Genomic DNA, 26,124 nt, shown 5'->3' with positions numbered 1-26,124 from the left:
TTTTGAGGTCCACTACAAATTTTATTTCAACGATCTGATATATATATATATATATATGGTGCCATGTTTTGACCTTTATGTGCATGCATAATTTGCACCGTCGCAAGCCATAGTTGAATAGTATCGTGGTTTTGTTTTCAGAGTTCAAAACTATTTTGAGTTTGGTGATTTTGAAATAATTGTCGCATATGATTGGTTGAAGTATAAATCATGACCTTCTTTCTAGTGGTTTTGTTTTCTTCAGGGAAAAGTCTCTCCGCAAGCGCAAGTTATGTCATTTTGAGAACCAGTAAATATGGCTCTTCTAAATGACCATGACAAAATTGACCCCCCCAAAAAAAAATTACCATGACAAACCCATAAAATCATATTAGCATATAATTTACAGTTGTTCCTTTCGGAATTTATATAAAATATATATTATATTATTATATATTAAAGGAAGCAATGAGAAAGGTATGCCCCGCATGCGTGTGGAATCAAACCTGCAAATTAATTAATCAGAGGCAAGAGTTTGAGATATGGACTGCTTCATCTTGATGGCTCCTCCTCTCCTTGTTTTTGCCAGCACTCCCACCTTCTTCTCCTTCTTTCCATGTCGGCTCCTCAATTAAAAAGGCATATTCACAAATTGCCACCTTTTTATCATGTTCAATTGGTGACGAGGAGATGGCGAAGTCATTATTTTACATAGAAAATTAGGTGGCTAATCTAGGATTCTAACCATTTGAAAGAGAGCTTATCCACTAGACTTAATAATAAGTATGGTTACAATTGATTACAAATATCCATGCGTATCAAATTGTACAATGAAATTTCTTTTGATACAAAAATAAGGGGATTAAATATCGGACTCTCGAATACAAAGATAAACGCTCTTAATTATTTGGGAAGGGAATCGGATATAGGACTTCGAATGCAAAGATAAATATTAACTACTAGACTCACAGGTTTCTTGCAGATATGAAAAAGTGCAGAAATTATAAATTAAGAAAAAATGATAGAACAATTATAGACTATAGTGCATATATACAACAAAATTTGGGACGAGTTCGGTTGGAGATTTGATTGCTACATTATTAATATTGCAAAATATTTTGATGTAATAATGTTCAAAATAGGCAAAGAATGATGCACTCAACTTTGTCAATTATATTCAACCTTAGAAAATTAACGCATTGACAAACAATAGATGATTGATAGTCGTCGTCCATATGCCATGTTGCATCTAGTAAACTATTCTTTCTTTCTTTTTTTAAGAAATTTAAAATAAATAAATAAAAAGAATAGTTTACTGGATGCATTCATAATTATTATCAAAAGAAAAGTGTTACCCCGTTTCTTTCAAAAAACCATTATATATTCGTTTTCACTTTGAGGGGGAAGGAAGCCACCGTTCTTCCTCCCTTCTCCCCTCTTCTCTTCCTCCCTCTCTCTGTCTCCCTTCTCCTCAATTTTTAGAGATAAAAGATTTTCCCTATTTGTCTTCATTTTGTAACTATTTTCCTTCATTCATCACATGCGAATATGTCTTGATGTTGGATTTCCACATGCGTTTTGATGTCGGATATCTACCACTATCTTTTTCGCAGTTTCTTCATATTTGGAATAAGTCGCAGAGACTCTTTGGGTTTTCTGTGTAGTTTTCACATCTTCTTTTGTGAGAGTTTTTGACCTCTCCTATGTGAGAGCTTTCCATATCTCATTTTTTAGAGTTTTATTTGTTTTGTTATGGCTTGGTTTTTTCAAGCTTTATATATTTTTGGTTGTTTTGAGTTTGCACTCTTAGTTGAGATGCATGTGCCAGAGTTTCTTTGATCATGCATGATCGTTAGTGAAGGAGTCTTAATTTTGACATTAGATCGCTCTATTATCGTAATGGCCCTTTGTGGCTAGAAAGATTGCATTCATAATTCAACCAAAAAAGCCACTAGCCACAAAAGGGTCATTATAATAACAGAGCGATCTAACATAAAAATTAGGACAATCTGGTGCACCTCTACTAACAATCACGCATGATCGAAGAAACTTTGACATAGACTTCCTAACTAAGATTGCAAACTCATAATAATCGAAAAGAGATAAAGCATGAAAAATCCTAGTCATAACAATACAAATAAAACTCTCACAAAGAAGAGATGAAAAGCTCTCACAAAAGAGATGTGAAAAGCTCTCACAAAAGAAGATGGGAAATCTACACAGAGAACCCAACGAGTCTCTGCAATTTATTTCAAACATAAAGAAACCGCAAAATAGATGGTGGTGGAGATCGAACGCCGAAACGCAAGTGGAGATCCGACGACGAGACATAACCACCTGTGATGGTTGGAGAAAAATCATAACAAAACAAAGACAAATAGGGGAAACCTTATGTCTCTGAAAATGGAGGAAGAGAAAAAGAAGAGGGGAAGAAGAACAGTGGCTTCCTCCCCCCTTAAAGTGAAAACAACTCTATGAGTGTTTTTTCGGTAAGGAGGAGGCTAGGCTCCAGTAAACTATTCATAATATTTACCTAATGGGAAGATTGAGCTAATTTCATTTTATTCTTTCAATCTTCTTTTTGTTTCGACATGTGCTCATGGAAGGAAGGTAATTTTGTAACTCATGCGTTTATTTGCTAATATAGGTATTCTCAGTTGTGTGAGAAAGCTTTCCAGCTTCGATCGCTTAAGATCGAGTTGTTCTTGTCACTTTTCTTTATAATTTTGTTTTTCAGCAAAAATAAAAAGAGTCAAAATTGCTCTTGCCAAAAAGTAATTGTGTACTCCTTATGTCTTCCACAAAAGGAATGTAAATAAGGGTATAATTAGTATTTTGAAAGAATCATCCTATAATCACAAGAATAATCAAAATCATTCATAACCTAAACGTAAAAGGATACATTGATTGAATATTGCAAAGAAAAACAAACAGATAATATATATATGGATTTTAAAAAAAGGAATATGCCCTCCAATCCAAAACATGGAAATAGCATAAATTTAAATAAAATAAATATTACCACATCATCGGTTGGTTGCCAAAAACTTGCTAAACAAAAATCTGGCGAGTACAGAATGTTTTGTCCAAAAAGGAAAAGGAATGCCTTTTTAACCGTGAAATATATATATAATTTTTTTTAACAACTACCAGTCACCGAAAGGAGTTAAGGTTATCAAACCTAATCACCGACACGTGTCCTTAAGCTGGTTACTTTTGCCGGCATCACCGCTCTCTCTCTCTCTCTCTCCGAGCATTCTCTCCAAAATTTATAAGCCACAGAAAAACACCTTCTTCAACAAACGCAAAAAAGGGGAGAGATTCATCTAATCCGCTGCTGAGGAATTTCAATCTCTCTCTCTGTGATATCTCAGACCTCCAATTCTTCATCCAACCCTTTGGTCCTTCCCCAGGTTTTCCTTTATATATAAGGTGTATAAATTTTATATTCCTATTGTAATATAGCAAAATTCTCTGTTTTTGTAAATTGTATATATATATATATATCTTAGTTTCTGTCTAGTTGGGCTGGTTTGTGAGTGAAATCTGATTAATTCTAGAGTTAATAAGACTTGGTCTTTGCTCGGTATATTCTGTATATTTCAATTCCTTTTGTTTTCAGCTTTTTTGCTTTTTGGGGTTGGATTTTTAATAGCTTTTAAGCTGTGGGTGGTGTTAATTTGGGGGATTTGGGTTGATGGGTCTAATGGGTTATGCTTAGTTTTTGCTTCAAGGGAACGTTTTTTTATGGTTCTTTGACAGCATAGCTGGACTTGGTAAAAGAATAATTAGGACTCAGTTTTAACAAAATATGGGGTTATTTGACCTGACAAGAACAGTTGAGTTGTAGTTTTAAATCCTCAGTTGGAAAGGAATTGATTGTTATCTGGCTCAAGTTTGGCTTATAACTGTTGAGTTCAGCTTAAATTCAAAAGGGTTTTTAGCATAAGTTAGAATTCTTAAGTAATACAAGTTTAGCTTGGTTGAGGTATTTGTCAAGCATGGCTGAATCAATTACTTCAACATCTCTTCTTGGGCACCGGCCGCTCTATACAGGAGCTTTCATTAAGGATGTCTCTAACAAGAGGAGGTCTTCGGATAAATGTCGGTTCCCGATGGCAGAAATTCTTAGTAGAAGGATTACTATGGCTCCTCCTTTGCCAAAGTTGAGAGTTGATCACTCAAAAAATTCATCAATTAAGGCCCTTGCAATGGAGCTAGCGAAAGAGACCTATTCATTCAAGGAGGATAGGATTCCCAAGAAATGGGATTATCCTACCGATACCAGTGTAGATCGAAAACCTGGTTTGTGGCCACCAGAGAATAAAGCAGATAACCCTTCGCTACACAATCCCTTGCTTCGACAAGAACGGATGGGTAGTGGTTGGCTAGTTGCCATATTCGAGTGGGAAGGAGTTCTGATTGAAGACAATACTGATCTTGAGAAGCAAGCCTGGCTGGCTCTTTCTCAAGAAGAAGGAAAGTCTCCTCCCCCAGCTTTCATGCTTAGAAGGATAGAAGGTATGAAGAATGAGCAGGCAATTTCTGAAGTTCTCTGCTGGTCAAGAGACCCAGCACAGATGAGAAGAATGGCTACTCGAAAGGAAGACATTTACCAAGCGTTGCAGGGTGGGATATATAGATTGCGAGCTGGATCAAGAGAGTTTGTGAATTTTTTGATGCATTACAACATACCGATGGCACTGGTCTCTACACGTCCAAGAAAAACGCTTGAGGCTGCAATTGGAAATATTGGTATTGAAGGATACTTCAATGTGACGGTAGCTGCAGAAGATGTTCAAAGGGGGAAGCCTGATCCAGAAATGTTTGAGTATGCGGCACAACTTCTAAAATTCATACCTGAGCGCTGCATTGTGTTTGGGAACTCAAACCAAACGGTTGAGGCCGCCCATGACGCCCGGATGAAGTGTGTGGCTGTTGCTAGCAAGCATCCCGTATACGAGCTTGCAGCTGCAGACCTGGTGGTTAGGCGCTTGGACGAGCTATCTGTGGTTGATTTGAAGAATCTTGCTGTTATAGAATCCACTGAATTTGGGTCAGGGGAACCAGAGTTGGAAATGGAAGAAGAAGACGATCCATCTCCGTCAACCAGGGTAACATTTGATGATAATTTCTGGTAACCCTGTAAAATGTACAGATGCTTATTCTTAATTTGATTCTTGATGATATAGTTTTATATCAACAATGCTGTGTATAAGAAAAAAAAAAAAAGTGGGGAAGAAGCAAGTGAAGAAAAAAAGAAGTATGAAGTATTTCAGGTGGTCTGCATTGGACTATCTTCCTGTTATCATGTAAGTATTTATGTACAATATATATGAATAGAACATCTAATAAATATTTGGTGCTGCTTCTGTCACAATGATTTTGGTGTTGTGATTCACCTCTTTAATCTTTCAGAAGATCCCTATTGCTATTGGAAGATAGTAATCTATCTATTTCGTGTGTAGTGTTGAAGCAAACGTTTAAGCTTTTAAGGGAGATAGGCTTCTAAGTATGGGCTATCCTCTGTTCTAATAGAGACAGATCCTTCTTCTACTTCTAAGCCCAACAAAGTTTGAGTGGGCTTCAGCTCAATTCCCCTTATTCTTAGAGCTCCATTCTCTCTTCGTTCTAATGGGATTGAGCTAGGGGTGTAAGTTGGATAAGAAAAATTCCAATTTTTGACCCATTTTTTTAATGATTAAAAAAAGAAAATTTTTAAATTCAGAATATTATTATATTCAAATTTCTTGATTGCGATCCGTTTGAAAATGATGTCTCATTTTGCTCGAGAGTTTAGTAAATATTATGATAACGAGGTCAGGCTATTAACGGGTTGTTGAGTGTTGACCAAATAAGTTGAATACATGCATGTCCCTTAATCCGGAATTAAAATACCAAGTGGTCATTAAAGCCGCTGCCTCCCCGGTGAAACAAACAAAGAGAACGAGAAAGCGAGTGACTATTCTTGTCGTACAAACAATTAAACAATTAATTACAACTATATTATATGGGGCAGAAAAGGGGTGCGTTGGTTTTTTATGATTTATAAATATAACTATAGTACTAAGTTTTTGTGTTTGTTTAGTGGATCGAGTGTACAATCCATGTGATGCACAGACAACATGATTATGTATTTAGAGACAGCCGATGGAATTAAAAATTAAAAAAAATCAACCCTAGCGCGCATGAAAAAGCTCCACATTGTAAAAGGTGATAAACCTACATCATTCTGGCGTGGCCCATTATTTAATAAGGGACTTAATACCAATTAATCTTTCGTTTAGAAGTAGTTGATTCTATTTGATCGAAGGAAGTTTTGAGTTGATGACTACGCGTATTTGTGGCGGGTCCGAGACTTAGGCGTGGCTTTGTTGTGAGTGAATTTTTCAATGACAATTTTACCCTTCCATGGAGGTTGTTGGCACCAAAACTGAATAGATAGAAATGAGTGCAACTTACAAGTGATATGGACGATCGAGAGATCGATTGAGTGTTGTTGACAATATATTAGTATAAAAGTCAAGCTGAAAAGTCTTACCCCTGTATTGTAGTGAATGAGCCTATTTATAGAGAGCATTTTGTATGCTCTTAGTACTTAATTTCGATGTGGGACTCGTGGGAGGGCCCTATGAGGTTGACACGAGTCTTTAGATATTTCGGGCGGGTGCTTCGAGGTTGATTCTGCAAAATCGGTAGGGAATACCGATTGTAGACTGTGCTGGGCCTGTAGCGACCTTTTGCTGCTTTGAGACAATACCATCGGTAGCCGATGCTGATTGTTCGGAGCCTTGGGCACTTGGGAGTTTAAGTGATCCACGTGTCAATGGATGAGTGGAGGATCAGGTATGGTACAAACAGTAGTCCCCCAAGTTACCGATTGAGAAGCTTCTCGGTTGGGGACTTGAATCTGTCTTCGGCATTTTGATCCGGACTCGATGGTCTCATTGTTGCCGATGGTGGCATGTAGTCCCCCAAGTGCCCAAGCGAGTGAGCTTGAAAAAGAGACGGCATGATGTACCGATTGTTCCGAGAGGTGTGGAAGTCTTGTTTTAGGAACACCTGCCGTTCGGCACGAGAGGTGAGTGAGAACTTATCAATGTGCGCCTGCCGTTCGCTAATGGAGTCGTGCTCGAAGGTGGCTAGAGCTGCAACGTTCGGGAAGTTGAAGCGTCTTTGAGGATTGGAAACGTTTCGAATGACAACGCTTGGGCTCCCCCATGCATGCGTGACACGTGTCGGCGTGGCTGTGAAGAGTCGCGTCGTTTCATATCCCGATGCGTCGCTTCGCTTCCCGATGCTAGGTTCGTCCTATAAATGTAAGGAAGGGACGATAGTTGGAATACTTGAAGATTTTGAGAGCAATCAGAGCTTGTGAGAGGCGATTTCCGGCGACCGTGTGAAGGCTGAGCAGGCGATTTCCGGCGAGGTTGAACAAGGCGGAGGCGATTTCCGGCGTGCTTGAACCACCGTGCAAACAAGGTATGTTGCCGTGTTTTTCATTTTTTGTGAATCGAAGTGTTGATATCGTTGAATTTTGTATGAACAAAGTATGAACGAGCATGAACAAGCATGAACAAGCATGAACAAGTATGAACATAAGTGTTTAGGAGGTAGAATAGGACTGTTGATTCTAGCATGGCCCTTAGTTTCCCTTCATGTGTTGTTTGTAGATGTCAGATACCGAATTCGAGCGTAGTTGTAGTCCGAGGGAATTTGAGGACGATTCATCCTCGGGGAGTTCTGCCGAAGAGAGTGGAAGTGCCGAATTTGCTAGCTCTTTGAGCTGTGAAATAGTGGAGGGGGCAGGAGTGCGCACCGAAGCTGGTGGCACTTCGCTTGGATTGCCCCAAGGTAGTGAGCCTTCGACTTCGGGTCGTGAGGTCGATGCGGGTGGCGTGTCCGTTGCTGCGCCAGGGGAGGGGGTGCTGAGGGTAGTCAGTGGCAGGCAACGGATCCCGATGGCGAAGCCAAAGGAACTGGTGTTCGGAGTAGATCACTTAGAGCCGAACACATTGACCGAGGCTGAGCTGGCTAAGATTCGGGCGGAGTACAATATTCCGGAATCGGTAGTGATGCGAATTCCGGAGCCATTTGAATCATTGAGTGATAATGACAATGGCGTGGTCTTCTTCACCGATGTTTTTAAACATGGGCTTCGGCTGCCGTTGAGGCATTCGGTGCAGAAGATCCTAGCGGCGCTCGGATATGCCCCGGGGCAATATAATCCAAATTTTTGGATTACACTGCTTGGGACCATCGTCGCGTTCGGCATAGCGGGTGAAGGAGAGCCGAGCTATGAGCAGTTTGCCCAACTGTATAGCGTGACGAGAGCGAAGAGTGCTGACCAAAGGGGATGGGTTCAGTCGAACTGTCTTTCGGCAGGGCAGCGTGGGCATTTTGTGGTTGGGGTGCCGAGCTCTCAAAAGACCTGGCGCAAGCGTCGGGTAATTGTTTCTGGGGCTTGGGAATTGGCACCGGGGGTGATTGTAGAGAGACGGATCCCTACAACCTTCCAGACAGTCGGTAGGTTTAGGCCCACCGTTCGGCAGGAGTTTTTTTTTGTTTTTTTATTTTTTACCTGACCGTTGGGAGTTTGTGTTTCAGTGTCCTTGAAACGGCCTGCCGCACCGATCAGAGAAGTGGAAGCGATCGAGCGGGTGCGAGCGAATATTGCCGAAGAAGATCGATTTTTTAAGGAGCTACTTTACTTTCAGAATCTGTTCAAGGCAGGCCTGATCGGTAAGGCAGAACACGACCGAAGAGTAAAGGAAGAAGAGGAAGAAGAAAAAAGACTGAGTAAGAGATGCCGTTCGGCAGGTTTCTTTCTTGCCTATTTTCAAAACTACCGTTTCTTTTCTGACTTATTTTTTTTGTATGCAGTGGCAGGTGGGAGGCCGATGAGTGAGGCGACCAGGTGACGTCTGGAGGGGCAAGGGGCGCCAAGGCTGAAGAAAGGGGAGTCCCCCAGGCCGAAGAAGAAGAAGGCCGTAGAGGCTTCCGGAGGGGCTTCGGCGGACGAGATGACGGTGGCCGATCGTCGCCGGGAGAAGAGGGTGGCCGAGGTTGTTCGGGAGGTCCACCTCCAGGTGACGGGCAAAAGGCAGATCGAGGGTCCCCTCGATGTGACGCCGTTGCCGAAGAAACTGAGGGGGTCGAACGAGGGGACCTCCTTTCTGATCCCGGATGATGAAGTGGAGGGGGAGGGGCCAGTGAATGTTGCCTGCCCTCGGAAGGCCGTGCCGTTCATCAACAGCATGATCGATGGCGCTCAAATCGAGCTATCTGAAATCGAGCAGCTGTCGATGAAGACGTTGCGTGAGCAGACCGGACGCGCCTTCCGGCTTCAGGCTGCAGTTTGTTTGTAGACTTCGATTTGGTCAAAGTGCCTAAGCGTTCGGCAGATATTTAATAGATTTTTTTTTTTGTTGACGTGTTGCAGGCTGATATGGAGATGTGGCTTTGCGTAAAGCGAGCCGTAAATGCTGCCGAACGGTACCAGAAGAAATTCGAGGAAGGCCGTTCTAAGATTGCCGATGCCGGTAAGATGCTCCAGGAGTCTGATCGGCGTGCCGAGAAAAATGCTGCTAAGATTGCCGAGCTTACGTCGAGGCTTGCGGCGACCGAGCTAGATGTGGTGGCTGCTCATGAGGCCAAGGCAGCGGTGGAGGTGGCGATGGATGCGGCTGAACGGTCGCATGCCAAGGAGCTGGAAGAGGCAAAGGCGAAGGCCGTTGCTGAATACCGGTCAACGGAGGAGTTCACGCTGATGCTAGATAAGGAGGTCATGGAGCAGTGTGATGACCTGTTGTACCGATTCAAGCGGTACAACGCAAATAAGAAGCTGAACATGAACTTCCTCCGGGATCCGCCTCCGCTGCAAGAAGGGGTGACCGAAGAAATGGTGGAGGCTTACAAGGGTGAGGATGCCGAGCCTGAAGAAGCCGATGACACCGAGTCTAGTAGTGAGGAGGAAGAGAGCCACCCTGCGCCGAACGCAAGCAGCGCGCCGATTGCCGAAGCTTTGAACACTGCTGAGCCCGTGTCTACCGAGCCTCCTGCCTCTTAGACTTGAAGATTTTAATTTTTATAATAATAAATTTTTTTTTTGGGAATGTATGTAATTTTTGAACATGCTGAATGGCATTGTGCTAAGACAGATGGCCCTTCTATGGCCTTTTATCTCAATTTTATCTTGATCCGGTTTAATTTGGCAACTTTCGTATTCTTATGTGTGCATGCCGTAGGTAGCTGATTTTGAATAAAATATTGTTGATTAGGGTAATGCCGTATGTATAGAATAGAAATTGTTTTAAAACAAACCGATTACAAAGGTGATGACCGAAGGTGCATTCACTCGTAGTAATATTTCAAGTGTTCTATGTTCCAAGGGTGGCCGAGGGTTTGGCCATCGGAACCGCGCAATCGGTAAGTCCCCAGTCGGCAAACAGTGACGACCTCATAAGGACCTTCCCATGAAGGGCCAAGGGTGCCCTCGTTGGAGTCCTTGGTGGCGAGAGAGATTTTGCGTAAAACCCAGTCCCCCACTTTGAACGATTGGCGTCTGACGCGCGAGTTGTAGTAGCGGGAGGTTCTCTGTTTATAGGCAGCATTCCGAAGCTGAGCCAGGGAACGGTGTTCTTTGACGAGGTCAAGGTTGAGTGCAAGTAGTCTCTCGTTTTGCTCTGGTGTGTAAGACGCCGTTCGGCACGTGGGTGCGTTGATTTCGACTGGGACAACGGCTTCGGTACCAAAGGCAAGAGAAAACGGCATTTCGCCAGTCGACCGTCGGTAGGAGGTGTTGATGGCCCATAACGTCTCTGGGAGCAAATCGGGCCAGGCTCCCTTGGTTGCCCCAAGCTTCTTCTTCAATGTCTTCTTGATGATTTTGTTAATGGCCGTTCGATTGTGGGTGCGCTGGAGATGCGAAAAACAAGTTGATGTTGAATCAGCGGCATAGGTGCCGGAATTGGGAGGAGTCGAATTGTTTACCGTTGTCAGTGATGATTACGTTCGGGAGGCCGAACCGACAAATGATATTCTTCCATACGAAATGCTCAACCCTGGCTGCAGTGATAGTCGCCAAGGCTTCGGCCTCGTTCCACTTTGTGAAGTAATCGACGGCGACGATGGCGAATTTAAGCTGTCCTTTTCCCTGGGGCATGGGGCCGATGAGATCTAAACCCCATTGAGCGAAGGGCCATGGGCTGACAATCGGAGTGAGAGGTTCGACAGGTAGTTTTGGGACGGATCCGAAGCGCTGGCAATGATCACACCTCTGGACAAGTTTGGTGGCATCGGCATGAAGAGTCGGCCAATAATACCCTTGCCGTATGGTTTTGAAAGCCAAGGATCGGGCGCCGGAATGGTCTCCACAAGCTCTTTCGTGAATCTCTCGTAAGACGTAGCTTCCCTGTTGTGGGGTCATGCATCGAAGCAGTGGTAATGAATGACCACGCCGATAGAGAATCTGATTTAAAATTAAGTATCGTGCCGATCGGCGGCGGAGAGTTTTTGCCTTCATTTTGTCGTTTGGTAGCGTTCCACTTGTGAGGTAAGCATGGATTGGATCCATCCAGCTTGGATCATGCCGAACGGTATGTATCTCGGTCTCAATAGTGCTGCGCCGAGCTAGGATTTCGACTGGCACATGGCGGCCGACGTTGTCGTCAATTGCCGATGCCAGGCGTGACAGGGCATCGGCGTGGCCGTTCTCGGATTTGGGGATCTGTTGAACTTGATATGCGGCGAAGTGGTGGAGCAATCGGCGGGCATGCATCCGGTAGGCAGCCATCGAAGTATCCTTGGCTTCGAACTCAGTCAGTATCTGATTGACGACAAGCTGTGAGTCGCTGTATATCTTTAGCTGTTGAGCACCCATTTCTTTGGCGAGCCGAAGGCCTGCCAAAAGAGCTTCGTATTCCGCTTCGTTGTTGGAAGCCTGGAATTGGAAACGAATGGCGTATTCGATGGTGGTTTGATCAGGAGCTTTTAGTACTAAGCCGGCTCCGCTGCCTTGTCGGTTGGACGAGCCGTCTACATAGAGAGTCCATATGGTAATCGATGGAAGAAAAGTCTCATCGGTCGGGTGGGCGACTGGTACTGCCGAAGCCGAACTGGGGGCGACATCCTTCGGATCTGCGTCCTCGGACGTAGTCATTTCGGAGATGAAATCAGCTACGGCCCGACCCTTCTCAACGGGCCGAGGGTGATAGTGGATGTCGAACTCGCTGAGCTCAATGGACCATTTGACTAGCCGACCGGACGTCTCGGGTCGTTGTAGTATTTGGCGCAGAGGCTGATTGGTAGAACGGTAATACTGTGAGCTTGGAAATATGGCCGAAGCTTTCGAGCTGAGAGAACGAGAGCATAGGCGAACTTTTCCAGTTCGGGGTACCGAAGCTCGGCGTCCTGCAAAGCATGGCTTGTATAGAAAATTGGAAGCTCTATGCCGGTCGGCTTGCGAATGAGCACAGAACTTAATGCCGTTGTCGATACCGATAGGTAGAGAATTAATTCTTCACCGGGAAGAGGGGTGGACAATAGGGGCGCTCTGCTCATGTATGCCTTGAGGTCCTGGAAGGCTCGGTCGCATTCGGCAGTCCAGACAATCTGCCGTTTGCTTCCTTTGAGGGCTTTAAAGAAAGGAGCACACCGATCGGTAGCCTTGGATATGAATCGGGCCAGAGCGGCGACACGTCCAGTGTGACTTTGAATATCCTTTTGTGTCTTCGGTATCTGCATGTCGAGCAATGCCTGGATTTTTTCAGGGTTGGCCTCAATTCCTCTTTGGCTGATCATGAAGCCAAGGAATTTGCCTGAAGAGACGCCGAAAACACATTTGCTTGGGTTAAGATGCATGTTGTACTTCTTTAAGACGCTAAACATGAGGGAGAGGTTATGGAGATGAGAATCGGCCGTTTTGCTTTTTACTAGCATGTCTTCCACATAAACCTTCATCGAGGTGCCGATGAGTTCAGAGAAGATTTTGTTGACCAAGTGCTGGTATGTTGCCCCAGCGTTCTTTAGGCCGAACAGCATAACATTGTAGCAGTAATGAATATCTTGTTGTAGCCTGAGTACGCGTCCATGAAGCTGAGAAGTTCATGGTTTGTTGTGGCGTCCACCATCTGATCGATCCTTGGCAAAGGAAAACTGTCCTTTGGGCAAGCCTTGTTTAAATCAGTATAGTCCTGACACATCATCCAGGCGCCGCTCGATTTTTTGACCAAGACCGAATTTGCCAACCAAATTGGGTAAGTGACTTCCTGGATGAAGCCGATTGTCTTCAGTTTCTGTACCTCGAGCCTCATTGCTTCGTATCGTTCGGCATCATAAGCCCGCCGCTTCTGTCGGATGGGTTTGAAAGTGGGGCAAATGCTGAGCTTATGACTGATGACACTTGGGGCGATGCCAGGCATGTCATTGTACTACCAGGCGAAGACTTCTGTGTTGGCGCGCAAAAAGGCGATGAAATCGGCCCGTAGTGCCGAACTCAAGGTGGTGCCGATTCAAATTTGTCGGTCGGGCCGTGCTTCGAAGAGGGTGATTGATTCTAGGTCTTCAATGGGTTGCGCTTGTGGGGTGACGGCCTCATCTCGGGGATCATCCGGTGTGTCCGTCCCCCTGCCGTTCGGTATAGTTACATTAGTAGAAACTGAGTATGCCTCGCGAAGCGTAGCTCTTGCCGATTCCTTCGTTGCCGAAACGTAACATGTCCGTGCACTCAATTGATCCCCTCGCACTTGGCCTACGCCAGCGTGGGTGGGGAATGTGAGGAGGAGCATGTGTGGTAACAACATGGCTTTCATATTGGTGAGCGCCGTCCTGCCGATGATGGCGTTATATGCTGTTGGGCAATCAACCACCAGAAAGTGGGTATAGATGACCGTTCATCTGGGAATGGTGCCGACTGCGAACGGAAGCAGGACACTGCCGATCGGTTCGATTACATCACCCGAGAAGCTTAGGTGGGGGATGATATCTTTATTCAGGTGCTGAGGATCTATGCTGAGGGCATTAAAAGCATCGACGAATAGTACATTGATAGAACTGCTGGTGTCTATGAGGATTCGGCCCACATCGAAATCCGAAATATCGGCTCGTATGATCATGGGATCGGAGTGAGGGAAGATGATGCCTCGTTCTTCCTCTTCAGAGAAGGTAATAGGTTCCCAACCGATTCATTGGGTCTTGTCGTTGCGTCCTCCCGCTACGCTGAGGATCTGGGGATGCCGAACGGCACGAACATAGTTTTTGACGGATCGGTTGCTGGTTTCAACGATGGGTGCCCCTCCACTGATTATATTAATCTGCCGATTCGAGGGTTAATCCAAAGTTGTTTTGGTGTTTAGGTACTGATCCAGCTTGCCTTCGTTGATGAGGCGTTCGACTATCTTTCGAAGGGCAATGCACGATTCTGTATCATGGCCATTGTACTGGTGGTATCTGCAGAATACACCGGTGTCTTTCCCGTTCTGTCGAGGAAGCTTTCGGTTGTTCGGCTTCGGGATCATCTCCCACTCTGTCAGGAGGACATGCTCGTAAGTGGTGTTGAGTAAGGTGAAAATTTCCTCTGACCGATTCTTCTTTGGATCTCCGAAGTCGCTTCGCCTGCTGGAGTCCTTGCCTCGTTTGCCGCCGTCCTGCCAGTCCCGGAAGTTGTCTTTCCGTTTGTTTCGGGCCTCGTAAAGAGCAGAGGCTGGGGGTGCCGTTCGGTAGGGGGCCTGACTGACAGTCTGATTTGCCGGAAATCGGTCATGGCTCTGTGTTGAAGGCCGATCGGCCGTTGTTGTTTGGCTTGGTGGAGCCGAAGCCGATCCCTTGGAGTTGAAATGTTCAGCCTTGGCGTGGATAGCTGCCTGCTTCATTAGCTCGGCGTAGGTAGTCCAGTTGCTGCTGTGGACCAGATAGCGAAATTGAGACGACCGAATGCCGCTTTTGAAGGCACCGAAGGCTGCCCTATCGTCAGTTTTTGGACATCGGGAATATTCGTGGCTGAACCTGGCCGCATATTCCCTCAGGGGCTCATCGTCTTGCTGCCGAACGGTATAGAGGTCATCGGCGGAATACAGGCGATCGGTTTGAATCATAAAATGGTTGAGGAAGGTTTGCTTCAACTGATCGAATGAGTCAACCGTACCTGGTTCCAATCGGTAGAACCAATTCAGAGCAGCTCCGGTCAGGTTGGAGGGGAATAGTAAACATTGGCCTTCGTCTGTTAGCCCTTTGCAACCCAAAGCTGATTAGAAGGTATGAATGTGAGTAACAGGGTCTTCCACCCCCGAATAGAATGATATTCGTAGTGCTTGGACCTCCTTTTCGTGTCTGAACGTTCGGATGCGACTGGTGAATGGTCTTGGTTGATATTCCGGACGACGCTCTCTTGGGGAGGGCACAAACAATCTTTGGGAGGCAGATGGCCTGCCTGCGGCTTGCTGTTTCCTTCTATCCTGGGCATTGGGCTTCCGCACGCTTTTAAACGACTTCTCCTGCCGAAGCTGCGTGGTTCGTTCCAGACCGTTATGCAGTTGGGTGGAGTGTGTTTGTTGATCGTGTAGTTGTCTCTGGGTGTCATCCAGTTTAGAGGCGAGGATATCGTTGTGCTCCTGCATCCTCGCCATTTCCTGCTGTAGAGTTTCCATGCGAGCCTCCAGGGTGTTTGGCTGGGCAGGGGTTTCTGTTCGTGGCGTCTGAAGCAAAGGAGCCAGACTTGGCTCACCACCGATGCTGAGGATGGGGCCATCGGCAGGGAGGGCCGAAGATGGATTCATTGCTTGGTCTCAGAGCTTTCGAGATATGGGTTAATCGATAAGCCATTCCCACAGACGGCGCCAATCTGTTGGCACCAAAACTGAACAGATAGAGATGAGTGCAACTTACAAGTGATATGGACGATCGAGAGATCGATTGAGTGTTGGATGCAGATTCTTCCTGTCCTCAGATGCTGATCCTGAATGGAAGGAAGACGAGACTCGTGAGGTCTATGGAACCGGTGTGGAACCAGCCTAAGACCCTCCGATGCCAAAGTAAGTTTGTTTTCTAAGAGCTTTCGCTGTTGACAATATATTAGTATAAAAGTCAAGCTGAAAAGTCTTACCTCTGTATTGTAGTGAATGGGCCTATTTATAGAGGGCATTTTGTATGCTCTTAGTACTTAATTTCGATGTGGGACTCGTGGGAGGGCCCTATGAGGTTGACACGAGTCTTTAAATATTTCGGGCGGGTGCTTCGAGGTTGATTCTGCAGAATCGGTAGGGAATACCGATTGTAGACTGTGTTGGGCCTGTAGCGACCTTTTGCTGCTTTGAGATAATACCATCGGTAGCCGATGCTGATTGTTCGGAGCCTTGGGCACTTGGAAGTTTAAGTGATCCACGTGTCAATGGATGAGTGGAGGATCAGGTATGGTACAAACAGAGGTCAGCCCTCCCCTTGTTGGTCCCTTTTTATTTTGCCCAGGACAAAATTTGGTCCTTTCTACATGTTGAGTGTAATATCTAGTAATTAATATACTAAATCAAGCAATTTTACTAAAAAAGGGTTCAAAGGTGACATGCCTTATAGGACTATAATCTAGGGCTGGCAATAGGTCATGTCGTGTCATGATTAAAAATGTGTCAGGAATGCTCAACCTTAATCTGACCCGTTTAATAAACGTGTCAAGCACGGTTTGACCCATTAAGTTCTCGTGCGGATTTCGGGTCTGTCATGTTGACCCGTTAAGTAGTAACAACTAAAAGACATTTAAAAAAAAATAGAAAAATGAAGAATAAAAAAATAAACGGGTTAGTGGGTTGGCGGGTTACATGAGTATTTAGAGGGTTGGTGGATTGACCCGTCATGACCCATTTTGTTAAACGGGTTAATATGTATTTTAGCGGGTTGGAGGGTTGACTCGAAATCCACTTTTTTATTAAACGAGTTATGGCAGGTTGACCCGAATTTTAATCGTGCGGGTTTTGAGTCGTGCAACGGATCTTGCCCGAAATTGCCACCCCTACTCTAATCTCTTTGGCATTGTGAAAACCCATTGTGATTCATAATTTAGATTCCACTAGGTTAGTCATATTATATTCAATATTTGTATTAATTAGTGTATATAATTAGAATATATGTCTCATGCCGTCATCAAATACCTCACAAAGTCATAATCACAAAGCTTTTTTCTTTGTAATTGATTGTTTTTGTTGGGTCCATTGGATGGTCCGGACCAACGTTGAGTGTGCGTGTAAGAGAGAGAGAGAGAGAGGGAGACAAATATTTGTTGAGAACATCAAATTGACTTCAACCATATCCTGTGTGGCTGTGGATATGAGGGGTACCAAAATCTGCACAAAATAGGGCTCATGTGATGCCAAGAAGAAATTAGCAGTACATGGAATGAGGATCTTTTTGTTTATCCACACTCAAACATGTATATGTATGGAATTACACATGTTTTGTAGTTCTCATTTTTCCCCATTTTGTGATCTCATTTCAACATAGTTCTTTATGCAATAATATGATAGAAGGAATTGGCACGCGTTTTATATTTAATTATCATTTTTGTACGAGTAAATAGGAATAGAGATCTGAATTTTGCGTGTATACAACCATTTGTTTATCTCTGTTATCATTGTTTTAGAGCCAAGTGGTGAGAGGATTAAAAAAAAATTGTATACAATTTGTTAAAATAAAAAAAGTACTCCCTTTTGCTCATTTGAAATACAAGTGTCATAAGCCATTTTCTTATTCTTTCTCACTGTTTCATTAGAATGCTGCTATTTGTAATATATTTACTGATCTAAATTCTAATCAGTGTCATAGTAGCGTATCATTATATGGTAATTATCTTACCTTTATCCATCGTGAACCTTCTTAATACCTTGCTTAGTCTGCAAAATAGTTTCTTAATTTTTTTAATTATATCGAAGTGAATTGAACCCATCACCTATCTTAATACAAAATTAACTCTTTAATCTTTGTGCGTTCATATTTTGGCAAAAGAAAAAATGGGTTGTTGTCAGCCCAAATAAAACTGAAAATGGATTATGAGCTGCTGAGAATCTAATACCGTGCTGAAGTGGCGGCGTTGAGGACAATTGGACCACCAGTAAAGTATAGGAACACTTTATGCCGCACTATTTAATTGTCATCGAAAAACAGTTGCGCTCCCTTTTCATCAGAGAGGAGCCAAAGTCTCTCTCTCTCTCTCTCTCTCTCTCTCTCTCTCATTCCTCTATCAGAGAGCAAACTAAAAACCCTAGTCTTCCTGCAAATTCCTAGATTTGAATTGCGACTGTATTCGCAGCGTACCAGGTAACCCTCCAATGAATTTACTTCGTCGTATAATTTCGTATTGGATTCATCTTACACTGCCTACAGTAACCTGAGTTTTGATCTTTTGAGTCTTAATTTTTGAGTACGGTTGTTTTAATTACATTGGAAGGTTGCATTCACGCTTTCTGGGTTTTGAATGATTTAATTCAATGAACATTTCATCGTCAAATGTTTAATTTTCAGTTTTAGCATGCTATGATAATACAGTTGTTACCTATGATATTAGCTATGTTATTGTTTTTATGTACTTGTTTATAAATATTCGTTTGTTGGGCCATTCAATAATGCAGTTTTGTACTTTTATTTTGGCTGACATGATGAAGTGGTTGTGATTGAATATACTAATTGGTCAGTGGGGTTGCAAAGATTGATTTTTCAAGGGAAAGAAAAAGTGGAAAAGTATATATGAAAAGAGAATTTACATTATCAACAAACAAATTTTAATGGCCATATGCCATCACTCTATTTAATGTGTAAGGGATGCAAGTCCAATTGGATTTCTTCAACTAGTTGTGCTGTGTGTGCGTGCTCATTTGCACTGATAACCAGTTAAGGCTTACCGAGTTTTTGCATGATTCTCTGTGTAAGGAAGTATATCATTTTATATAGTCCTTACCTAGGACAACAGTAGGTCTTTGGGATGGTTCCAATCAAGATCTTTGATTTCAATTTTTTTTTTTTCATCTGACGCCCATAAATTTTTCAAAGGTAGTTAATTGAGAGGCTGTATACCAATTTTCCAGGTGCGTCCATGGCACTCCTTTCACAAATGGGTTCATCATACTGCATCCGTACTGAGATATTTCGGCATAAATCTGGACACAATGTGGGTTTGAGTAGGGCAAACAATATAGAGGCAGCCAAGTTGAAGGAAAATTGCATTGGCTTTTCTTCCGTGTCATGTTACTCTTCGAGGAAGACACAGATTTTGCATGTAGACAATGCAGTTGTAGGACATAAACGAGGGCATAGTGTGATAGTTGCTGCAAGTCCTCCCACAGAAGATGCAGTAATTGATACAGAGCCTCTGACGAAAGAGGATCTTGTAGGGTATCTTGCCTCTGGATGCAAGCCTAAGGAAAAATGGAGGTATTTATTGCCATATTTTACATCTACTCATTATTATTTCAATGTGGCTTGAAAGTCAATGACAGTTTAGATTGTTATGTTCTGTATCTTACCCCTCTCTCTGTACCCAGTTTGTTGGATAACCAATCATAATTTGTAAACTTAAATCTTGTTCCATCTTCAGAATTGGTACAGAGCACGAGAAGTTTGGTTTTGAGCTAAAAACCTTACGTCCTATGAAATATGAACAAATAGCTGAGTTGCTTAATGGAATTTCTGAGAGATTTGATTGGGAGAAAGTCATGGAAGGTGACAAGATTATTGGACTCAAACAGGTATTCTTATTCTTCTTCTACTCTTCCAATATGGATGACATTTTGTGTTATTTATATGTTTTACTTCCTTTAATCATCTGTTATAAGGACGTTAATATTTATAAATCCCTCCCTTTGTGACTTATGCATCCTCATATTTCCATTTAATAATCAATTATCATGAAACACTTGTCATTTATTTTTCGTTATTTGAAGTAAAAAATATTTGACATTGTGGGCCAGGGTAAGCAAAGCATATCGCTGGAGCCTGGAGGCCAATTTGAGCTTAGTGGTGCACCTCTTGAGACTCTACATCAGACTTGTGCTGAAGTCAATTCACACCTTTATCAGGTCAGTGAAAACTGAAAAATTGGACCTTGGAATTAACATGCAAGCTGGGGTCACACTTCATGCATAGATTGCTTTTAAGTAAAGTCTAGTTGATAAATGAAGTTTCTGTATCTTTCTTTTCATTTTTTTGGCAAGTAAATTTGTTCATTGTTAACTCGTTTTTAGGTTAAAGCAGTTACAGAGGAAATGGGAATCGGATTTCTTGGAATTGGTTTTCAGCCGAAATGGAGGATTCAGGACATACCTATAATGCCCAAGGTATTGTTTAATCATATTTTCAACCATATGGTGGTGCACAAATGCAACATTTGTTTAGATTAGGACTTGAGATGGCACATGCTGAAACATGCCTTGTAGACTGAAGTAGTTGTTTTCTGTGGACAAGGCCATATCAGGCACTTTATTCCATTTTCTTTGTTATTGGAAGGTTGTAGAAGAGATTTCAGTTTATTTAATTAAGAACTCTTAATACTTCTCTTTAAACAGCCTCTGAGTAGTTTTATAAAGAGGAAAAGGAATACCAAAGCACATCACCCTAATGCTGTAACTCGTATGATTACATGTTAATATCACATTCTCCTTTTAAATATCATATTGCAGTCCCTTGATGCCCAATGTAGCCTTGTTAGCTTTAATAATGCCACTTTTCATAATCTTTCAATACTTAGATTATCTGCACACTGATCGAGTGTTTTTGCTCAGGGAAGATATGAGATTATGAGAAATTACATGCCAAAAGTTGGCACGCTTGGACTTGATATGATGTTCAGGACTTGCACTGTACAGGTAAGATGATTGTTACTAATCTATTCAGGTAGTTGCTATGAATACTTCTTACGGCTAGTTATGTTTCATAATGTGTTAGTCCATTGATTTGGCGAGGAGTAAGATATCTGAAGCTCATGCACAACTTCTTTGTTCACTTTTGTAGGTTAATCTGGATTTCAGTTCTGAAGCAGACATGATAAGAAAATTTCGTGCTGGTCTTGCTTTGCAGCCTGTGAGGAATACTGGCCTCTTGTTTTGATGTAAAATTTGTTACTTATATGGTATCTAACCTTACAATAAATGAAACAGATAGCAACAGCTCTATTTGCAAATTCACCTTTCACTGAAGGAAAGCCAAATGGTTTTCTAAGCATGAGAAGGTTTCTATTGTTCCCAATTTTTATAATATATATTCTATTAATTTTTTTTTTTGGGAATTCGTATAACATTTGGTTGAGACATGGCATCTGTATTGACTTTTGTACTTTTTGTAACAGTCAAATTTGGACTGATACTGACAACAATCGCACTGGCATGCTTCCTTTTGTTTTTGATGACTCCTTTGGGTAAGCCTTTTGATTGTCATTATGAAATTAGTTCTTGCTTTCTTCTGTGACTAGAATTTTATATTTCAGAATCCAATTATTTTGAAAATTTACATCTATTTGATGATAGGTAATATCACTTTGAGCGTAGAAAATTGAGTGTGTTACAAACACATCCTCGGTCTCCTTGTTATGCCTAATCTGCTTATTTGTTTGTTCAGTAACAGACTGTTCTTAAGAATCTTAACCAAACAAATCAAAACCTGAAGCCAGAACTTTCTCCTTTGATAGTTGGTAGGCGTGTGATTGTGGATAGTTCATAATTCTAGCTTGGTTTATACTACTCTATTTGGATGCTAAGAATGGATTTTTTGTATAAAGTATTGAACTATGATGGAGCACATGAATGGTTTTTAAATGAATTTTACGTGGATGGTCTTTTAATGAATTTTTTACGTGAATGGTTTTCTTAATGAATTTTCCACTTGAATAGTTTTGTTTAACTTCTTTTTTAGCTATGCTATTTAGTTATGCACATAATGTTGTAATGCTTGAATTGATTTCTATTTCTAATTGTAATGGAATTTTTTTTGTGGGATAACTTTTTAATTGAGTGTTGATTCTCCATTCATAGTTGTACAATTTCCTTTTAATTTAGTTTTATAAGCCTTTTTGTTTTAAAAAAAATTTCTTTTGCAGGTTTGAACAATATGTTGATTATGCTCTTGATGTTCCCATGTACTTTGTTTATCGGAAAAAGAAGTACATCGACTGTACTGGAATGACCTTCCGGGTTTCTATCTATCCTTTGTGGTCTTGTAATTTTAGGCTTTCTTTTGTAGCTGCTGTCTTTGTTTGCCTGAAGCTACTGATTTATTAAAGACAATGGTATGGTTGTCTGCATGCAGGACTTTTTGGCAGGAAAGCTGAGCTGCATTCCGGGTGAATTGCCAAGCCTGAACGATTGGGAGAATCATTTAACAACTATATTTCCTGAGGTTCATACTAGCATGAATAATGAAACCATTACCTCATACTTCCTTACTATTGCCTACTTATGCTATATTGGTTTTTCCATTCAGGTCAGGCTGAAGAGATACTTGGAGATGAGGGGTGCTGATGGAGGGCCTTGGAGGAGATTGTGCGCTTTACCAGCATTTTGGGTAATAGGCAATTTCACTCTTTATACACAACTAGTTCATTTGTTCTTGTATGTAAGCCACAGGCGTACTTTTTGAGGATAGAAAAGATATCTCAGTGTTTCGTTTATGTCCTTTGTGTCTCTTATGTTGTATGCGAAATCCTAAAACTTATTTGACTGCCAGTTATCTAGCTTCTGCCGGTTATTTTATTTAGTATAGTATCCAGCAAAATCAGCTCATTATGATGTTCTATCAAATACCAGGTAGGTATACTGTATGATGAGGTTGCCCTACAGAATGTGTTAGACATTACAGCTGATTGGACCCCTGAAGAAAGACAGATGCTGAGAAATAAGGTGACATTAAATCCTACACTTTTTATCTCAATGAAAAGAAAGTATAAAGCGCTCTTTCCTTTGCATGCATGATTTCAAATTTGTATCTCTATTCTGGACACTGTATGTTTGACAAAGTTGAGAAAAAATGACCCTGTGGAGTGGTTGACATTTTGCCCTCGCGACATATACTGTGGTCAGGTTGCAAACTTTTGGCACTCATTTGTAAGTTGTAACGTCTTTCATGCCACACCTATTGGTGTTGGAACCTAGGAGGACACTCATTGGTGCTGGAATCATAATTTGGGCTGCCAGGCAATGAGATGGCCTAGCCATTGTGGTTAAAATCCAGCTAAAGAGATTGAGTGATAGTTATCTACTTTTTACTCATTTATTTATTGTCCCATGTTCTGTCTTTTTATTTTCTCATAAAATCAAATCTATAGCTAATTGCACGACCTTGGAATTCAATTTGTTAAGTTACCTTTGCTTCAAATCAATATTAATTCATGAAGATTGAACCACAGGATAAATTCCATACTCTGTTTTGTTGGTAGTGATACTGACCTCTTAAATTTGTGTTATTCAGTTTGCAAATCTAATTGTAGAGTTATTTTAAGTAGGTCCCCATAACTGGTCTAAAGACACCATTTCGGGATGGGTTGCTCAAGCATGTTGCCCAAGATGTCGTAAAGTTGGCAAAGGTAAATTGGGCTTCTCTTGCTGCTCCGCATGTGTGTTTGTGTGAGGCTGTGTCTCTGCATGACTAGATTATGGCATCTTTTTTGCTGCAGGATGGCCTGGAAAGAAGAGGCTTTAAGGAATCTGGGTTCTTGAATGAGGTGGCCGAGGTTGTCAGAACAGGTAAGTTAATTATCCACCAGGATGCGCCTTTATTTTTCCTTTTCTCGGGGGGTATTCAGTGTTCACATTGCAAGTTAATTACATGGCAGGTGTAACACCAGCTGAGAGGCTGTTGGAATTGTATAACGGGAAGTGGGGACAACAAATAGACCCTGTTTTTGAGGAGCTACTTTACTGAGGTGAGGCACTTCAGCGGGGTCATTTTGGATGTAAACCTTGCAAATTTTCAGGTGTAATCTTTAGGTTTTTTTAAAGCTGCTTTCAGTTTGCGATTACAGATATACCTTTCCACAGGAATAATTTGTGATGTAAATCTTAGGCGTGAAGTTTCGTTTCTAATTTGGACCGAACATAGTCAGATCATTGTTCCAGTATATTCTTGGAAGGTTGAAAAGTAATTGAAACTTCTTGAGATGAATCCTGACGGCATGTTGTGGGAAAGAAAGTGAACAGAAGTTCATTTTGTCGCAGTCCCGCGTATATTTTTCTGATTTCCCCTTCCAATTGACTCTTCAAGTTATTTCCTTTTTCATATAGCTCTGTTATTCCATGTAGTAAAAGTGGAAATGTTCAAGAAAGAGAAAAAGCCAGCCATCGTTTTCTGGGTATTAACTTTTTTTATATTATATATTTTTTTAAGTTTAAAGAAATCAGAAGACAAGAATTAGTAAGGAAATATGAAAATTTATTTTGGAGCCAGGTGCTTTAATGGTATTTTTGGGTGAATTTAGAAGCCCTCTTTTATTGTGTCAGCACAAATTGATTCACTGCATTTGGACTCAATCTTTTAGCTCAAACCCAACTTGAAAATAGTCATCCAAGCCCAGATTTACCCAAAAGTTCAGTTATAATTTTTTTTATACTAGCGATATTGCGAGATTGGGGAATCGAAAAAAGAACCTAACGTATAAGTGTAACTGTGGATGCTCTTAACTAACCTCTTAAGTTGTAAGCTCTTTGCAAGTCCAGATTTAAAGTGGCTATATTTTTGCCTAATTATGGACGAACCAGATAATCAACCCTCTGCCATTATCAACCAAAAAGATGCGAGTTGTGGTATGTGACAGAGCAAGAAGAAGAAAATGAAGCAACCATGATAGCAAAGTGTGAACTGCATATTTGTTTTCACGTGTCTTCTTTCTCATTTAATTTGTTGTTCGTAGGATTAACAAAAGATAAAGGAAAATGCAGCTTCAGTGAATGAATTCGATGATGTTTAAAAAGCTTCAAATGTATGGTGCTCTTGTTGATTGTGTTTGGGCATGGATTTCAAATGCATATTAAAAGCAAGAAATCTTAATGCTCGAAGAAAAAAGCAATAAAAAGACAAGACTAATAAACAACTGCATGATTGCACATGTAAGACTCATTTCTGTCTTAATTGCCACGGATTCCACTAAGCAAAAATAACTTTATGATCCGGTCTAGTGATAGTTGTCTCTATTTGACGAAAAAGAAAAGCTATATATTTGTGATGAGTTAAAATATCTCTTTATGACTAGCCTTATTATGATGACTTAGCTTTATTGTGTGTTACTCGTGCTTTAAAATGATCTTATCTTTAATTTTTTTTAAATTTCATGATTGCAATATGTAAACAAATCTTCAAGTTAGATTCTTGTCATTGCCATATGGTGGGAATAAATAGCAGAAAATTCCAGTAGTGGGGTATTTGATGCATGTTTTAAACTGTCTCGTATTTGGGCCTGGTTATAAAATAAGCAAGAAAACAAATTATCCTCACCATTTTCCCTCTGCGTGGATGTGGATCACGTGCTATCTTATAATAAATTGATTATGAAAAATTATCGTAAGTTATAATACATGATTATCCAAAATAAAAACCCAGCTGTTGGCTCAGATAATATTATTCTAGTTCAAACTCGGCTCAAGGTTGAACAAAGATCATAGACTTGTGCTCATCTTCGATTCAAATGATTTTTTCAACTAGCACTAGTACACCAACTAGCTCAGATAATATATGTTGCTCTTGAATTGTATTATAGACCTACAAAATAAGCATCCTGCACAATAAAGGATAGAAGAGAGGAGTACACGATGACTATTTTGAAGTGCTAATAATAATCCAAAACAAACAATATATAAAATTTAACACAGAGTGGAGTTTCTTCATAAACTGTATTAAAACCTACTAAATATCTGAAAAGAGCCAAAGGCCAAAGTGCACTTGAAAAAACTAGAATACCATTAGTTTTTAGTCAGTCGTATTTCTGTTCCCAACGTTGAAAGAGATAACTAGTTTTTAGAAGAAATGTAGTGTCTGTGGTTGAATTCTTATAGAAGTATTAGGAACAACTTATATTGAACTTATGTTCTAGCTATTTTCCAGTCCTGATTCGCATAATGGAGTTATTCTGGGATTCGTAGTTGGGATGGTGATGGAAGACATTTTGAAGCTTAAACCTATATATTTGTT

General features: G+C 41.5%; 2 protein-coding genes across 6 annotated transcripts; both read left to right on the top strand.

The window, feature by feature from the left end:
• The first annotated feature begins 3,221 nt into the window (after window positions 1–3,221).
• On the top strand, window positions 3,222–5,359 carry LOC110760927 (Haloacid dehalogenase-like hydrolase (HAD) superfamily protein). Of its 2 annotated transcripts, XM_021963281.2 has the most exons (2): window positions 3,223–3,411; window positions 4,036–5,359. In XM_021963281.2, the coding sequence occupies exon 2, from the start codon at window positions 4,095–4,097 to the stop codon at window positions 5,118–5,120; it is 1,026 nt and encodes a 341-aa protein (XP_021818973.1). In that variant the 5' UTR covers window positions 3,223–3,411; window positions 4,036–4,094; the 3' UTR covers window positions 5,121–5,359. The 2 variants fall into 2 exon arrangements, with proteins under 2 accessions (XP_021818972.1, XP_021818973.1); XM_021963280.2 differs by having other exon boundaries at window positions 3,222–5,359.
• Window positions 5,360–18,024: 12,665 nt separating this feature from the next.
• LOC110760923 (glutamate--cysteine ligase, chloroplastic) lies at window positions 18,025–24,105 on the top strand. Of its 4 annotated transcripts, XM_021963274.2 has the most exons (17): window positions 18,026–18,279; window positions 19,044–19,389; window positions 19,553–19,703; window positions 19,926–20,033; window positions 20,199–20,291; window positions 20,736–20,819; window positions 20,965–21,033; window positions 21,111–21,181; window positions 21,299–21,367; window positions 22,046–22,139; window positions 22,255–22,344; window positions 22,429–22,509; window positions 22,752–22,844; window positions 23,447–23,527; window positions 23,618–23,687; window positions 23,777–23,866; window positions 23,982–24,105. In XM_021963274.2, the coding sequence occupies exons 2-16, from the start codon at window positions 19,052–19,054 to the stop codon at window positions 23,863–23,865; spliced, it is 1,581 nt and encodes a 526-aa protein (XP_021818966.1). In that variant the 5' UTR covers window positions 18,026–18,279; window positions 19,044–19,051; the 3' UTR covers window position 23,866; window positions 23,982–24,105. The 4 variants fall into 4 exon arrangements, with proteins under 4 accessions (XP_021818964.1, XP_021818963.1, XP_021818966.1 ...); XM_021963272.2 differs by having other exon boundaries at window positions 18,025–18,279; window positions 19,013–19,389; window positions 23,777–24,105; XM_021963271.2 differs by having other exon boundaries at window positions 18,025–18,279; window positions 19,009–19,389; window positions 23,777–24,105.
• The last annotated feature ends 2,019 nt before the right edge of the window (window positions 24,106–26,124 follow it).

This window comes from Prunus avium, chromosome 5, assembly GCF_965620075.1.
Source record: "Prunus avium chromosome 5, drPruAviu1.hap1.1, whole genome shotgun sequence".
In the NCBI taxonomy this organism is placed as follows: domain Eukaryota; kingdom Viridiplantae; phylum Streptophyta; class Magnoliopsida; order Rosales; family Rosaceae; genus Prunus; species Prunus avium.
Note: the sequence above shows the minus strand (reverse complement) of the source record. Positions and strands in the feature narration are given on the sequence as shown.